Source organism: Salvelinus fontinalis, chromosome 41, assembly GCF_029448725.1.
Source record: "Salvelinus fontinalis isolate EN_2023a chromosome 41, ASM2944872v1, whole genome shotgun sequence".
Lineage (NCBI taxonomy): Eukaryota > Metazoa > Chordata > Actinopteri > Salmoniformes > Salmonidae > Salvelinus > Salvelinus fontinalis.
In genome coordinates, this window is record NC_074705.1 from 11,732,755 (window position 1) to 11,749,787 (window position 17,033).

General features: G+C 41.5%; 1 protein-coding gene across 1 annotated transcript; it reads left to right on the forward strand.

Annotated features, from left to right (window-relative positions):
• The first annotated feature begins 2,232 nt into the window (after positions 1-2,232).
• LOC129840482 (SLIT and NTRK-like protein 6) lies at positions 2,233-16,793 on the forward strand. The gene is made up of 2 exons (XM_055908398.1): positions 2,233-2,741; positions 11,800-16,793. Exons 1-2 carry the CDS (start codon positions 2,650-2,652, stop codon positions 14,324-14,326), a joined length of 2,619 nt encoding a protein of 872 aa, XP_055764373.1. The 5' UTR covers positions 2,233-2,649; the 3' UTR covers positions 14,327-16,793.
• Positions 16,794-17,033: the final 240 nt, after the last annotated feature.

The window sequence follows — 17,033 nt, forward strand, 5'->3', positions numbered from 1 at the left end:
CAGTATATAGGCATCAGTTGATACCATTTTTCAACACAAATAAAGATAGGCGACCACCTTGACTGTCCCTTAAAGATACATATATTAGTGCACATTCGGTACATACTGTAATTGATTGTCTGTGATCTCTACTATCAAAATGTTATCTACAATATCAGTGTGTTAGGGCATAAGTTTAACATGCATGCCCTGAATATGATCTTTGAACTCATTTGGGGGGGTCAGGGTTGACGTTATACCAGTTTACAGACACCTGTGTTGCCCACTCAGATTAAAATCCCAGTGTTTCCCAGTTTGTCTTATTTCTACAGGGTGAAGTGGGGTTATCATGTAAAATGGCCAGCAGTGACATGCCTACGAGGAAGACAAAGAGGATCAGTGGGGGGTAGCACGGTTGAGTCAGACTGTGACAGTGTGTGGGGAGAGTCAACAAAAACAATGAGGCACATCGTGCCTTCAGGTCAAAAAAAAAAAACTCTCAACAAATGTAGAACTTCCAGTGAGATTCGGTTTGCTCAAAGGTGCTAAATTTGCATCACCATACGAAAACACTGGAGCTAGACAGCTGGGCTCTAAACTTTCTTTGATACCTGCATATTGATATTTTGTCCGATATTTACCTGAAAGGCTGAAATTCAATCGATAGCGGATAATGCCTCAAACCACAGAAAACGTAAAAGTGCGTTAATGCACACAAACGTAAACAGTCCACATCTGTGATTCAAACAACAAGCCCAATGGCTTACCGTGCAACTTTCATTGAATTCTAGCTATATCTTCAAATATGATTTACTTAACGTGGGGACAAATTCTGATTCAAATGAGATGTTACGAAGCAGTAAACCAAATGAACAAATGTTGGACTAAATAATCCAACTGCAGATGGATTATTCCAGGTGTTATCTAAATATATCTTACCCCATGAGAGTCAAATATTGTAAGTGAAGACCAATGCATCTTCAGATCAGAGAATCATTCTTTGAACATCTTCAGATCAGAGAATCATTCTTTGAACAGTTTCCAAATGCGCCTGACACAATCAGACAGAGATATAGTAATGGTATATAACTATGAGATTCAATTGGAGTCAGATCCCATCCAAGCTCATGCACTACTGACCAGAAAATCCAACCATTGATCTTTCACATAGGTTGAAGTATGCACAGGGTTCAATCTGTTTGTATGCATAGGCCATTGTATCATAGACTGTGAACGGACAGTCGTTATAAGGATGGTTCCTTAGCTGTCTTAGCTTCAGACCTTCACACATAACTTCCATTGTATGAGGCCTCAGTGAGTGACAGGTAGAATTGTAATGGAAAGAATACACTAACTGGTAGTGTTGATGGAATGTAAATAACCAATAATATGTATCTATGTGCTCTCAGGATGAGAACACATTGTCAATGCGGGTGTCCTAAACACTTTTACATTGCATTATTCATGACAACTGTCCAACATGTCAACTGTCTTTAAAATCTAGTGGGTGAAACCATATCCATTGTCTCCTGTTATTTTGAGCATTAATAAAATATGTGTTGAACACCTAGCATACTGCTAGCTTCCCTGATAGGAACTGTAAAAAGCCAGCCAAGGTGAGGGTTTATTTTACTATAAAACAGAGAGTTCATGAGAACAGGCAACACATGTAAACACCTTTACAAGGTAACCTCTGAGCAGTAAACATTCCTTGTAGTTCACTTGAAATATTAGGATTCATGCTTACCACACATAGCCATAAAGCACAAGCCTGCACACGCCTACACACGCCTACACACACCTACACACACACCTACACACACACCTACACACACACCTACACACACACACACACACACACACACACACACACACACACACACACACACACACACACACACACACACACACACACACACACACCTACCATTTAAATAGTTTAGAATCTGCGATTTCTGACAGTTGCATGACCCAAAGTGATATTCACTGTGATCAAGGCTCTCAGAAAAGATTTCTGTTTCCCCAAAACAAGTAATATTCACACAAACAAAAACATAAATAAAGCAGATCAATAAGTGACATTACAGATGCAGATGAATCTCAAATGAATATATATATACACATTCGAAATAATTATATTATATCAACATTCGTAGGGCTACTGTGGGCAACCTGACATTCAGAACCAGATACTGATCTCCTAAGCGCGTTCCACAACGCCAGTCAATGCCATAAAAGTCAGTGAGTCTCGGGGGGAGGAGCCCAGAACAACTACAATACTTCGGAGCTTTACGCGGCTCAAAAGCATGCCAATTCTAAGGAACAGTATTCCAAAAAGGCTCTACAGTTACACTCACCCTTCAGTGGCTGGTAACTTATCAGAAGAAGTTAACAGAGAGGATGAACCAGGGAGACTAATAAGGATCTACATGAATTAATGAATTAATCAAAGATAAATTGGAAAGGCCAACACATCCCACAATTGCCTCGGACGGGTCGTGTCGGGTTGAACACTTTGCAATATCACGGAAATATCGGCATTGTAAACGCCGACAGTCTAGTATTAAAACAAGAGGTGACAAAAGTAAACGTTATTTACACCAGTATGCCTAGCCTATTCTCTAAAGAAGATGCTGTAAAATTTAAATAAACGGTTTGCGGGGACTTTTGATGCTTTGCATCCTGACGTCTCCACATGGATCAACCTCTCTAACCCAAGCATCCTTTGGATTAGCCACAGTCTTTCTCATTCTGCACAACGGGTAAGTAGCCTATCATATCATCCGAACGAGAAGTCTCACAACTGTAATAAATTATTTACTTTCTCAAATTAGTTTGTTGCCAACCTTTCTTTAGACTGGTAAGACATATAGTCACTTTAACTTCCTGCGTCTATCTTGTGTGGTATCCAGGTGTCCGTTCGATATGTCGAGGTTTGTTCGGACTAGCTGGAGCTGAGGCTGGGAGCTCGCTTTCCTCCAAATAACCTACAGATATATCGAGTTTTATTATATTGGTATCTAAACGTCCGGAAGTGTTCTGGCCAAAGCGCTTGTGTTTTTAGAGATTGCAGTTGGAAAGACATAACTTCAACAATTTGGATTGTCTGATTCAATAATTATTTAGTTTGTGAGGGCAGTTGAATTAGTCGAAATAAAATTGCTAAAGTAACATTACACCTGGGTCGACAGACACATTCAGGTATTTTACGCGCACCTGGCGCACCGCCATGCATATAATTCAGCTGCACGTACTGCAAATCTCCAGCAACGCATTGATTTAGCCTACTACAATCGCCCTTGGAACATGTAACATGATTCAGCATATGCTCACCTAAAATGTTCCCGAGCGATTTCTATTGGTCATAATAGCATACACTAGTCTTAACCAGCTTGAGTCAAAATGTATTTGTGCATACGTTCTAATTTCAACATGTTTTGTGTGTAAATCAGTTAAATTAGGCTACCACATAAACGGGGGCATTTATAACATCGTTCTAACATGGAAGGTACCTCCATGCAAACAGAATGCAATTACTCAGCTGTGCACTGTAACTGCAGATGGAATATTGTCTGAGAATGTGTCAAATAAAATACACAGGCCTAGGTTTTAAATGAATGACATTTTAGTCATATGCATAGAATAATATTATACATTGGGAACAAAATAGAACAGAATAAAATGTGACTATGGATTCCATGTAAGCGCATGGTCTTTGAGCTAAAGGATGACCAGGTTGAGTTGGTCATCACATTTATGCACTCACTGTGCATTGAAATCTAACTTAAAACATGAAGAACGTGGTTACAATATATGGTTATTGTGCTAGATTGTATTCCTGCTCTGGTAGGATCATGTAAATTCCCATTTGGAGTGTTCACCCGTGAACACCCAATAACTGTATTCCTGATTAGGCAAATCATTGAGTATTTATTAATGGAGGTGCAAATCACCCCCCCCCCCACCCCCCGAGAACAGAAAACAAACACACACACACACACATGCAGACCTTATGAAATAGTTGCAATGGGACAGAGAGTGAGTGACCGTTCGTCAGTCTTGAGTGATCGAATGTAAACATCACCCGTGGACTGTGGGACTGAGGACCATGGTGACGTCTCTATAGATATATGTGGGAGTAGTGGTTTCCCTGTAGGGCAAGCACATCACTTCCAATACACTGGAATAGGGAACTGTCCTTCCATTAATTGGCCTGGGAACATTGCGCAGAGGTCCTCCACCGGGTGCATATTCATGCGCTGCACAATACAGTGTGCAGAAGCTCCTAATTTGCTCTCATGGCTCTCGAATTGAGTTTCTCTCTGCCTTGCCTCCCCTAGAGTCCTTCAGCCATGAGCGTAGCAGTAACAACCCCTAGTCTAGCCTCCAGTCTGCTGGCTAAGCTACTTCTGTATAGAGACACTCTGGTCCTTAGCTTTCAACACTATGGCTCCATAATAGAACTAAATAATTAATTAGAGGTCGTATTGCAAATGGTGAACATACACTGAGTATGCCAAACATTAGGAAGACCTTCCTAATATTGAGTTGTGCCCCCTTTTGCCCTCAGAACCACCTAAATTCATTGGGGGCATATACTCTACACTCTACAAGGTGTCGAAAGCGTTCCACAGGGATGCTGGACCATGTTGACTCCAATGCTTGGCACCGACTAACATACTCGTGCAAAGGCACTTAAATATTTTGTCTTGTCCATTCACCCTCTGAATGGCACATATACACAATCCATGTCTCAATTGTCTCAAGTCTTAAAAATCCTTTTTTAACCTGTCTCCTCCCCTTCGTCTACACTGAATGAAGTGGATTTAACAAGTGACATCAATAAGGGATCATAGCTTTCATCTGGTCAGTCTATGTCATGGAAAGAGCAGGTGTCCTTAATGCTTTGTCCACTCGGTGTGTATGTCAATACACAAATGCCAATACCATACACCATGCAGAAATACATAATCATAAACGAACACCACTTATCTATCCAGAGGGGCCATTTGAATCATGGTGTTGATTTGAAACTGGCACGGTGGTGTATGTGACTTGAAAATGTCATGTTTATGTTGTATAAAGTGATTATACTGAAATCACAGCCTTTTGTTTTGGGTTGGGTTTAATTGTTCTAATCTTGGCTTGTGTAATGGATCTACACAGATGAAAACGACTTGGCTGCGTAAGGATATTTCAACATCACGTCATTTTGGATGATGCTTCTGTAGAGAACAAGATGTGCTGTTGAGACTTTTACTGTCACTACTTTGTGTGGTAGTCACTTGTCAAAGTTATTTATCATGAGTCATTTAAAGTTGACGAGTTTTACAAGATCTCCCAGGTTTGGGCATGTCTGTGGTTTTGGTCATGCAGCTCAGTGCTATTATGATAGATTCTCTTCCTTTTACCTTAATGACTTGAGTAAAGACAACTCTTAAACAAATCATGGGCCCTATATAATCCAATGACTGCTTCTGTCAGTGTGTGTGATATTCTCAAATGGCCTCATCCAAAGTCTCCTTTAAAACAGAATAATAATACATTTCTGGTCTAACTAGGGAGTAAGGGAGGGGTATTCCTTTGGTCCAGATTCTGCAGTGTACTGTTTTACATTACTGCAGAGCCAAGTGCCTTGATTGTGACAATGCTTCGCACATCTGCAGATGTCTTTCTTGCAAAACATATTTAAAGTCACTTGGTACATCTGACTGATAATCCTTATGAAAAACAATTGCACCAAATGAGTTAAACATATCCTTTTGAAATGCATGCCTGCTAAATCGTCTTTACTAGGGGAACTGGGTTCCCCCCCCGTCGTGCTGCTATTATTAGCCTATCACGCATATGCTCGCTATCAACGAGGAGGGGCCCAACAGCCGAGCACACTGAAAAGGTATGTGCTGCATTGTTTATTGTGGCAAGCCGTGTGCACGGTGGCGTTTATCGATCAGGCGCCAATTATAGCTATATCATCGGGGGATCGTGTGTGTGTGTGTGTGTGTGTGTGTGTGTGTGTGTGTGTGTGTGTGTGTGTGTGTGTGTGTGTGTGTGTGTGTGTGTGTGTGTGTGCTGTAAGATTGGCCGCCTGAGTGGAGCTGGGTTTGCAGCTGACGTGATGGAACATCATGGACGCCTGCTATCGCTCAGCCGCTGTGTGTCCGTTATCAATGCTGTGGTGGGACATCAGTGTTTGGTCGTATAATGGATGACATTGCTGTGGGAGACCACCTGCTCTGGAAGAAATGCCAAAATGTGGAATATATTGGGTATATTTCTGTGAAAGTCAAAGCCTCTGTTGATAGTGATAAAGACACATCTTGGCCATTCCATTATTAAAAACGATGTGAAATACTGAAGCCTTTCATAACCACCCATAATTATACACTGAGTGTACAAAACAGTAGGAACACATTTCTAATATTGAGTTGCACACCCTTTGCCCTCAAAACAGCCTCAATTCTTTGGGGCAATTCATTGGGGAAACATCTACAAGATGTTGAAAGCGTTCCACAGGGATCCTGGCCCATGTTGACTCCAATGCTTCCCACAGTTGTGTCATGTTGGCTGGATATCCTTTGGGAGGTGGACCATTCTTGATACACACGGGGAACTGTTGAGCATGAAAAACCCAGCAGCGCTGCAGTTCTTGACACACTCAAATGGGTGCGCCTGGCACCTACTACCATACGCGGTTCAAAGGCACTCCACAATCCATGTCTCAATTGTCTCAAGGGTTAAAAATCCTTCTTTAACCTCTCTTGGGCACGTGAGACGGTAGCGTCCCACCACTTCAACAGCCAGTGAAACTGCTGGGCGCCAAATTCAAATACAGAAATACTCATTATAAAAATTCAGAAGGGTTACTGTAATGGCTGTCACGCCCTGACCGTAGTTTGTTTTGTATGTTTCTATGTTATGTTTGGTCAGGGTGTGATATGAGTGGGAATTTTATGTTGTTTGTCTAGTTTGTCTATTTCTATGTGTTTGGCCTGATATGGTTCTCAATCAGAGGCAGGTGTCTCTGATTGGGGGCCATATTTAGGTAGCCTGTTTTGTATTGTGGGTTGTGGGTTATTGTTCCTGTTACTGTGTTTCTGTGTTCACGGTACGAGACTGTTTTGTCGTTGTCATTTTTTTTCTCATTTTTTTTCAAGTATTCTATTAAAATGAATACTCTCCACGCTTCATCTTGGTCCTCCTCTCTTTCGCCTTACGACGATCGTTACAATAGCATTGAATAGAAAACTACAAACCAAAAAAGAAACTACTTTCTGAATGGATTTTTCTCAGGTTTTCGCCTGCCAAATCAGTTCTGTTAACCTGTCTAGGATCAGCGTGGCGCTAGCGGCACCCCCCCCCCCCCCCCACTGAAAAACCAGTGCCGCGAAATTCAAAAAAAATATTTTTTTAAAATATTTAACTTTCACACATTAAAGTCCAATACAGCTAATGAAAGACACAGATCTTATGAATCCAGTCAACATTTCCGATTTTTAAAATGTTTTACAGGGAAGACACAATATGTAAAGATGTACATCTATTACCTAAAAACACATTAGCATAATCCACCATCTTTTATTTGTCCACCAACACCAGTAGCCATCACCAATTCGGCTAAACTAAGATATTTATAGCCCCTAACCAACAAAAAAACTCATTAGATGACAGTCTGATAACATATTTATGGTATGGGATAGGTTTTGTTAGAAAAAAGTGCATATTTCAGGTATATGGCATAGTTTACAATTGCACCCACCATCACAAATGGACTAAAATAATTACAATGAGCAACGTGTTTACCTAACTACTAATCATCAAACATTTCGTAAAAATACACAGCATACACGAATCGAAAGACACAGATCCTGTGAATACAGACAATATTTCAGATTTTCTAAGTGTCTTACAGCGAAAACACAATAAATCGTTATATTAGCTTAGCACATAGCAATTAGCAGCCCAGCATTGATTCTAGCCAAAGTGAGCGATAAAAGTCAACATCGCCAAAAGATATTAATTTTTTCACTAACCTTCTCAGAATTCTTCCGATGACACTCCTGTAACATCACATTACAACATGCATATACAGTTTGATCGAAAATGTTTATATTTAGCCACCAAAATCATGGTTAGACAATGTGAAATGTAACTCGGCTGGTCAGAATTTGTCCTTGCGCCACTTAGACAGTGATCTACTCTTATACATAAATACTCATAAACGTGACTAAAAAATATAGGGTGGACAGGGATTGATAGACAATTTAATTCTTAATACAATTGCGTTATTACATTTTTTAATTTATCCTTACTTTTCAATACAGTTTGCGCCAAGCGAAGCTACGTCAAAAAACATGGCGTCCTAAGCCACTAAAATGTTTCGACAGAAACACGATTTATCATAATAAAAATGTCCTACCTTGAGCTGTTCTTCCATCAGTATCTTGGGCAAAGGATCCTTTCTTGGGAGAAATCGTCTTTTGGTGGAAAGCTGTCCTCTTGCCATGTGGAAATGTCAACTACGTTCGGGATGAACTGAAAAGCGTGCCCAACTTTTCACATCGTTGCAAAAATAAATGTCCCAAAATCGCACTAAACGGATATAAATTGCTATAAAACGCTTTAAATTAACTACTTTGTGATGTTTGTAACTCCTATAACGAGTGAAAAGATGACCGGAGAAATATAACAGGCTAAACTAACGCTTGGAACAGGAGAGGGTCGGTGTCTTCCACGCGCGTTACGCAGCAAGAAAAGACTTGCTAGCTAAAGGTTTTTTTCATTTGTAGGGCCTGTGAACGAGCAATCGAGCCCGTTGGAATCGTCATCACGTAAAGGCATCCAGGGGAAGACGTAAGAAGTGTCCGTATAGTCATAGCAACGACAGTGCCCTTTTAACTGACTTCAGAAAAGTGCCCAACATTTCTCAAATCTGACTCCATGTCAGGGAAATTGCTGTAGAATGGGCTCTGTTCCACTTAGAGACAAAATTTCAACTCCTATAGAAACTATAGACTGTTTTCTATCCAATAATAATAATAATATGCATATTGTACGATCAAGGATTTTGTGGGAAGCCGTTTAAAAAATTAGCCACATTAGCATAAATAGTCTAAACAGCGCCCCCATCCCCAACAGGTTAAACTCACAGACACTATTTTAACAGTTTTGGAAACTTTAGAGTGTTTTCTATCCATATCTACCAGTTATATGCATAGCATATCTTCTGGGCCCAAGAAACAGGCTGTTTAATTTGGGCATGCATTTCATCCAAAATTCCGAATGCTGACCCCTACCCTAGAGAAGTTAACCTGTTTCTTCCCCTTCATCTACACTGATTGAAGTGGATTTAACAGATGACAACAATAAGGGATCATAGCTTTCACCTGGATTCACCTGGTCAGTCTGTCATGGAAAGAGCATGTTTTGTACACTTAGGGAATACAATAGTAGTCTGGCACCCCAATGGTGGAACAAACTCCCTCACGACGCCAGGACAGCGGAGTCAATCACCACCTTCCGGAGACACCTGAAACCCCACCTCTTTAAGGAATACCTAGGATAGGATAAAGCAATCCTTCTGACCCCCCCCCCCCCCCCCTTAAAAGATTTAGATGCACTATTGTAAAGTGGCTGTTCCACTGGATGTCATAAGGTGAATGCACCAATTTGTAAGTCGCTCTGGATAAGAGCGCCTGCTAAATGACTTAAATGTAAAATGTAAATGTAAATGGTTAGTGTTGTTGATGGTGGTATTAGTAGAAGTAGCACTAGAAGTAGTGGTAGCAGTAGCAGTAGCAGTAGAAGTAACAGTAGTGGTAGTGGTAGCCATAGAAGTAGCAGTAGCGTTTGTATCCTGCATCTACAATGCTTAGAGGCAGAAAAGAGCAGCTATATGAGATAATGATTAACGCTTTAGCATGTATGTCATTCCCCTTTACCGAGGATGAGTCTACAAGGCTATATCAGTGCCATGTAAACTGCTCTGCTCGGCCAGAGGAGACGTATTAGGAGCATCAGTCACCGCAAACCAATTTAAATGGACAAACAATGGTCTCAAACAGCAATAGCTGTATTATCCAAAAGCTATGAGTTGCTATGACTTAATAACAGAGTTGATATGCTACGTTGTGAATATTCCACACCACTGTGACATTTACATTTGAGTCATTTAGCAGACACGCTTATCTACAGCGACTTACAGGTGCAATTAGGGTTAAGTGCCTTGTTCAACGACACTTTGACAGATTTTTCACCTAGTCAGCTCAGGGATTCGAACCAACTACCTTCTGGTTACTGGCCCAACACCCTTAACCGCTAGGCTACCTGCTGCAGTTGTGTTCGCTCTGGATTTGTAAGTCGCTCTGGATAAGAGCGTCTGCTAAATGACTTAAATGTAAATGTAAATGTGTTAAACCACCATCAGTGATGCAGGATAAGGGTGCTATGGAACCATCAAGCGGGAACCCCCATTTTGGCGCGAGCACTCTGCCTAACAGATTGCACTTGAGACCAATATGAAGCACATAGAGCAAACCGTGTGAATGACCTATTTGTCTGGTGATTATATGGACAAGGATCATTGTGTATACTACAAGGTCCACAGGGGACGAGTGATACACGTTTTATTTCCGAGGTTTCTCGCTCTTTTTTCTTTCGTTCAGAGTGCACCGTTTTCCCAGTATTATTTTTTTTGCCTCCTACTAGCAGAGTAACTGCTTGGTGATGAGTTGGCCTTGCTTACATGCATGAGAAGGCATTATAAGGCTTCACTGGCCTCCAATGGATCTGTGTAGTTGCTTCGCCACAAGCCATACACATTTGATTCTGAAAATAGATGTGGGGCTGTTTTTTTCCACTCTCCTGACCCTGTTGTCATCCATTGTATAATATACCCAGTCACTTTTCAATAGTATATATTAAAAAAATTGATCTTGTAAAAACTCTTACCCCCCCATTCCACATAAAGCATTTAGTGATAAAGCATTCATTCTTTGATCGGTGCCATTTTTTTCTTCCACCAATGTAGTGCAGCGCTGTCATCCAACAGTGTGAGGCCCGTCACACCGCACAATATACCCAACCTACAATATCAAACTAGTTCGGTATCTAGGAAGAATCAATGAAATAGCACTGCTTCGTGTGATGATCACACATTGCTGTTTGAGAAATTCCGAAAAGGAAAATCGCGTGGGTGAGAAAATACATGTTTTCTCATTTGAGGAAAAAAAATTTTTTTTATTGACGCTCCCTCTTCTTGGGTTAAAAACATGGATCAAATCTATTCTAGGCCATACCCAAGTGTGTTATTTAAACAGATGAAGTTTTCTACATTACCTTGTATATGAAGTATTGTGGCCATGTAAACACGATTCCAATGTTCACTAGGCCGTGCGTGTTTTAAAGAATATGAATTCCTCACATTCCTTCAAAGATAACTGTATGCTCCCTTCATGCATATGATACATCAATGCATAATTAATTTTAAAGTTCATTTTGTATTCAGTTTCAAGTTCATTTTCTATACTGTGAGAATTGCATTGATTGTATGATCCAGGAATAAAAGTAGATGCACAGTTCGGAAAGAATGGGTCAGTGTATTTCTATAATAGGAGACCATGCTTTATTGTCCGTCTAAAGGGACTGATAATCGAATCAAAGTAGTTAAGATACTTATAGCAAAAATATGTAAACAACTACTTGTGATTATTGATTTAATCTATGTTGTTATGTTGTTTTCCAAGTTCATTACATTTTGGTAACATCTTTCTCTCCCTCTCTTCCCTCCCTCCCTCTGTCCTTCTTCTTTATGTTTTGCAGATACAACGGACAGAAAATGCTACCCCGCATCGTTTTCCTTTGCTCATTTTTCACTGCTGCTTGTTTCCAAGACATCCAGCCCTCCAAGGCATTTCTGAGTGAATCCTGTGACTCATTGTGTACTTGTGAAGAAAAAGATGGCATCCTGTATCTTAACTGTGAGGAGAGAAATATCAGCAAGATCTCCCAAATCAAAGTGCCGTCAGCTCGACCTTTCCACCTCAATCTGTACAAAAACGACTTGGTGGAGTTGCATGCAGAAGACTTGGAAGGTTTAAAGAATGCCGTTTCACTTCATCTCGGGGCTAATAGCATACAAGAGCTTGAACCTGGGGTCTTTAGTGCACTGGGCTCCTTGAAGAAGCTCCACATCAACAGTAATTTCCTGGTCATGTTGAAGGAAGACACTTTTCACGGCTTGGTAAATTTGGAGTTTCTCCAGGCGGACACAAACTTCATCCGCGTGGTCGAGCCGGGGGCATTCAGCAAACTCATCCGCCTCAAAGTTCTGATCCTCAACGACAATGCCATCGAGTTTCTTCCCAGCAATATTTTCCGGTTTGTTCCGCTCACCCACTTGGACCTGCGGGGGAACCAGTTACAGACCCTGCCTTACGTTGGCTTCCTGGAGCACATTGGGCGGATCATGGAGCTTCTTCTGGAGGACAACGACTGGATGTGCGATTGTGAGATCCTTCACCTGAAGATCTGGATGGAGAACATGCGGGCCCAGTCCGCCATTGGGGAGGTGGTCTGCAGCAGCCCCCACCAGCTCAGGGGCACCATCCTAGCCAAAATCAAACGGGATGTTCTCTGCCCCTCTCACGCTGATATCAACTTAGAGGAGCCTTCCAAGTCACTGGACATGGTGGTCACTCCGTCTTCCAAAGTGGCAGAGATTCCGAAGTTAGAGGGCGCCAAGGATGACGTAAAGATTCCGACACCTGCTTATGTTCCAGGGAGTCCTTGTGTGGAACACTGTTCTTGTCACAGTCACCCTGTGGCTGGGTTTTTAATGCATTGTCAGGACAGAGGGATTCAACGGATTTCAGATATTGGAATACTTGGGCAAAGCCCTACCAAGCTGGTGCTCACAGGAAACATGATTCAGAGACTGTTGAAATATGACTTTGTCACATATGACGGTTTGGAGTTATTGAATTTAGCCAACAATCGAATTGATTACATTGACAATGAAACTTTTCTCAGCTTAAGCAATTTGAAAAAACTTTATCTCAACGGCAACAGAATTGAAACCCTTTCCGCGACCATGTTCATTGGACTCCACAACCTTGAATACCTATATTTGGAATATAACATTATCAAAGAAATTGTTCCAGGAGCTTTTAATCCTTTGCCAAATCTCAAACTCTTGTCTTTGAATAACAATCTGCTGACTAGTCTCCCATTGCAGATATTTCGCAACATGCCCCTCACCAAACTGAACCTGAGAAAAAATCTGCTCATGCACCTGCCTGTTAGCAACGTGCTGGACCAGCTTGACTCTTTAGAGCAGATTTATTTAGAGGACAACCCCTGGGACTGCAGCTGTGACTTAATCAGTCTCAAACAGTGGGTTGAGAAGCTGAGGAAGGACACAGTCGTAGGTTCCATTTTGTGTCACACACCGAGAAAAGTGGCGAAAGCTGAGCTGAGGGCCCTCAGAAACGAGTTGCTGTGCCGCGGCCTTGTGACCTACTCCTTGCCCACGGATGAGGACGAGACAACCACAGTGTCGACTGACGGCACTAGGAGCGGTTTCTTCAGCTCAATCACGGACTCAGTTCCGCTCTCCGTTCTGATCCTTAGCTTGCTCGTCATCTTCCTCATGGTCATCTTCTGTTCAGCAGGGATCGTGGCATTCCTCGTGCACAGACGGCGAAGGAGGGTGAAGAAGAAACAGGCGGAGGAGCAGCCGCGGGAGAGCAGCAGCCCCATCCACCTGCAATACAGCATGTACGGCCAGAAAACCACACACCACACACTGGGGCAGAGGACCGGAAGCACCGTGTACGACGAGCGCTCACACAGCCCCATCGTCCAGATCTGCCGCAACCCCACCTACTGCACTCAGCATAAAGAATATGAGTCTGACCTCAATGAACTGGACGAACCAAAGCACATCTGTCGTAGCATCATGGAGACAGAGAATACTTCCCCTCTCACAGGCTCTAATTTGAAGTTCAGAGCTGTGACGTCCGACTGCCCAACTGAGTTCGTAACACTCGGAGATGCGAGCTCCCTCTATAAAAACATACTAGAGAGGGAGAGGGTTAGGGAGCTGCAGCAGCTCGGAATTACTGAATACCTCCGGAAAAACATGTCCCAGCTGCAACCAACGGTAGAGATGCAGGTCCCAGGATCAGGACACCACGAGGAACTGAAATTAATGGAGACTATTATGTTGTCGAGACCACGGAAGGTCATGGTGGAACAAATGCAAAATGAGTACTTTGAGCTCAAAGCTAACCTACACACCGAGCCAGATTATTTGGAGGTTCTGGAGCATCAAACTGCATTTAACTGATAGAAGAAGACAATTCATGGTTTTATATTCAACTCCAGAAGTGCCTTGTTCAAAACTGCCATCTTATGTTTTCAGTCGAAGACCTACATATCCCACAGCGGTCTTGGACATACAAGTCATTTGTAGCACAGAATGTACTGTATAATTATCAATTTTTTGGTTATTTTGTTTTCCTATACAGTGCCTTGCAAAAGTATTCATCCCCCTTGGTGTTTTTACTATTTTGTTGCATTACAACCTGTCATTTAAATTCATTTTAATTTGGATTTCATGTAATGGACATACATAAAATAGTCCAAATTGGTGAAGTGAAAAAAATGTAAACTTGTTTCATAAAAATAAAAAAAAAGAGAAAACGGAAAAGTGGTGCATGCATAAGGTATTCACCCCCTTTGCTATGAAGCCCCTAAATAATATCTGGTGCAACCAATTACTTTCAGAAGTCACATAATTAGTTAAATAAAGTCCACCTGTGTGCAATCTAAGTGTCACATGATCTGTCACATGATCTCAGTATATAAACACCTATTCTGAAAGGACCCAGAGTCTGCAACACCACTAAGCAAGAGGCACCATGAAGACCAAGGAGCTCTCCAAACAGGTCTGGGAGAAAGTTCTGGAGAAGTACAGATCAGGGTTGGGTTATAAAAAAATATCTGAAACTTTGAACATCCCACGGAGCACCATTAATTTAAATCGATTATTAAAAAAATGGAAAGAATATGGCACCACAACAAACCTGCCAAGAGAGGGCCGCCCACCAGAACTCACGGACCAGGCAAGGAGGGCATTAATCAAAGAGGCAACAAAGTGACCAAAGGTAACCCTGAAGGAGCTGCAATGCTCCGCAGCGGAGAGTGGAGTATCTGTCCATAGGACCACTTTAAGCTGTACACTCCACAGAGCTGGGCTTTACAGAAGAGTGTCCAGAAAAAAGTCAGACATGTTTTGTGTTCGCCAAAAGGCATGTGGGAGACTCCCCAAACATATGGAAGAATGTACTCTGGTCAGATGAGACTCAAATTAAGCTTTTTGGCCATCAAGGAAAATGCTATGTCTGGTGCAAACCCAACACCTTACAATGTGGAGAGATGTTTCAACACCTCACATCACCCCGAGAACACCATCCCCACAGTGAAGCATGGTGGTGGCAGCATCATGCTGTGGGGATGTTTTTCATCGGCAGGGACTGGGAAACTGGTCAGAATTGAAGGAATGATGGATGGCGCTAAATACAGGGGATTCTTGAGGGAAACCTGTGGTATGTCTTAAAGATTGCTGTACACCAGCGGAACCCATCCAACTTGAAGGAGCTGGTGCAGTTTTGCCTTGAAGAATGAGCAAAAATCCCAGTGGCTAGATGTGTCAAGCTTATAGAGACATACCCCAAGAGACTTGCAGCTTTAATTGCTGCCAAAGGTGGCTCTACAAAGTATTGACTTTAGGGGGGTGAATAGTTATGCACGCTCAGGTTTTCTGTTTTTTTTTTGTCTTATTTCTTGTTTGTTTCACGAGAAAAAATATTTTCTGTCTTCAAAGTGGTAGGCATGTTGTGTAAATCATATGATACAAACCCCCCAAAAATCAATTTTAATTCCAGGTTGTAAGGCAACAAAATGGAAAAATGTTAAGGGGGGTGAATACTTTCGCAAGCCACTGTAGACAGACAGCACTTGAAGTTGCTGATATAACAGATATCTTTCCCAAATGTAATTATCAGGAAGGCAAATAGGCACTGCAGGGGTAAGTTTTTGTTACCAGTTCAGCTTCGATCTTTGGCAGGCCTTCAACTCTGTCAGGCTGTTTCCATCATATGCCATAATCAGCATGCTCAAAATGCCGTAGACTTAACAAAATGCCAACATGTATTCTGGGTCGCAATGATGGAGTGCACATTAGTGCTGTCATTCATTAGATTTAGCCCTTGCATTATTTCAATACCACATTTTGTATTCCAACCAGTGGGAACATCTTTATACAAATCCATTTTCCCAAAACATAGCACTTAAAAGTCCCAGTACATATATAAATCATAACTTGCATCTGTACAGAAGAAATGCATTGCACTAATCAAATGCCATTTAAAAGATGGTGCATGACAATCAACTTACTTTTCAACAGCAATTTCTGTTTATTGTTGTTCCTTTCCTGCTACTGAAGGGGACAGAACTACTGATGTGTATAAGAACCTTTTGTATGAGTGTCATTTTTACAAATCACAACTGACCAGTTTCTCTCAGCATGATAAATGTTCAGGTTATGCGTTCACTTTATTCTTCTGATCGAGTAAGCAACCCTGTTCAACTCTGAAAATGTTTTATGTAAACTTTATTTTATACCAATGTAGATAAAATAATTTATTCTGTAATTTTTGTAAATATGTCACACATTCTATGTTATTTTGTGCCTTCAGTGTTGTGCAGGTGAACATGTATGAAATGTAAATAAAGAATTGCAATACTGCAAACTTTGAACAATCAAGATTCAATACAATAGATAAGCTCTTCAGTCCTCTAAACAGATTGCTTGCAGGTATATTGCAAAGCCTGTTGCAAGAAACTACATTCTGTCATTATCAGTTGAGCATAAAAGTGGAAAAGTGACCAAACATCTAATATTATAGCACATTACGTGCTCAACAGGGGAGTGGGTGAAATCATGATGCTATCCTGCACAGAGGGCACTTAAGATAGTAATGACATTACAT

Bases quoted from the DNA above. Each gene is read 5' to 3' on its own strand.
- LOC129840482 (XM_055908398.1), top strand. From the start codon at position 2,650: ATGCTTTGCATCCTGACGTCTCCACATGGATCAACCTCTCTAACCCAA. The intron at 2,742-11,799 runs GTAAGTAGCCTA...TATGTTTTGCAG, and splicing joins TTTCTCATTCTGCACAACGG to ATACAACGGACAGAAAATGC.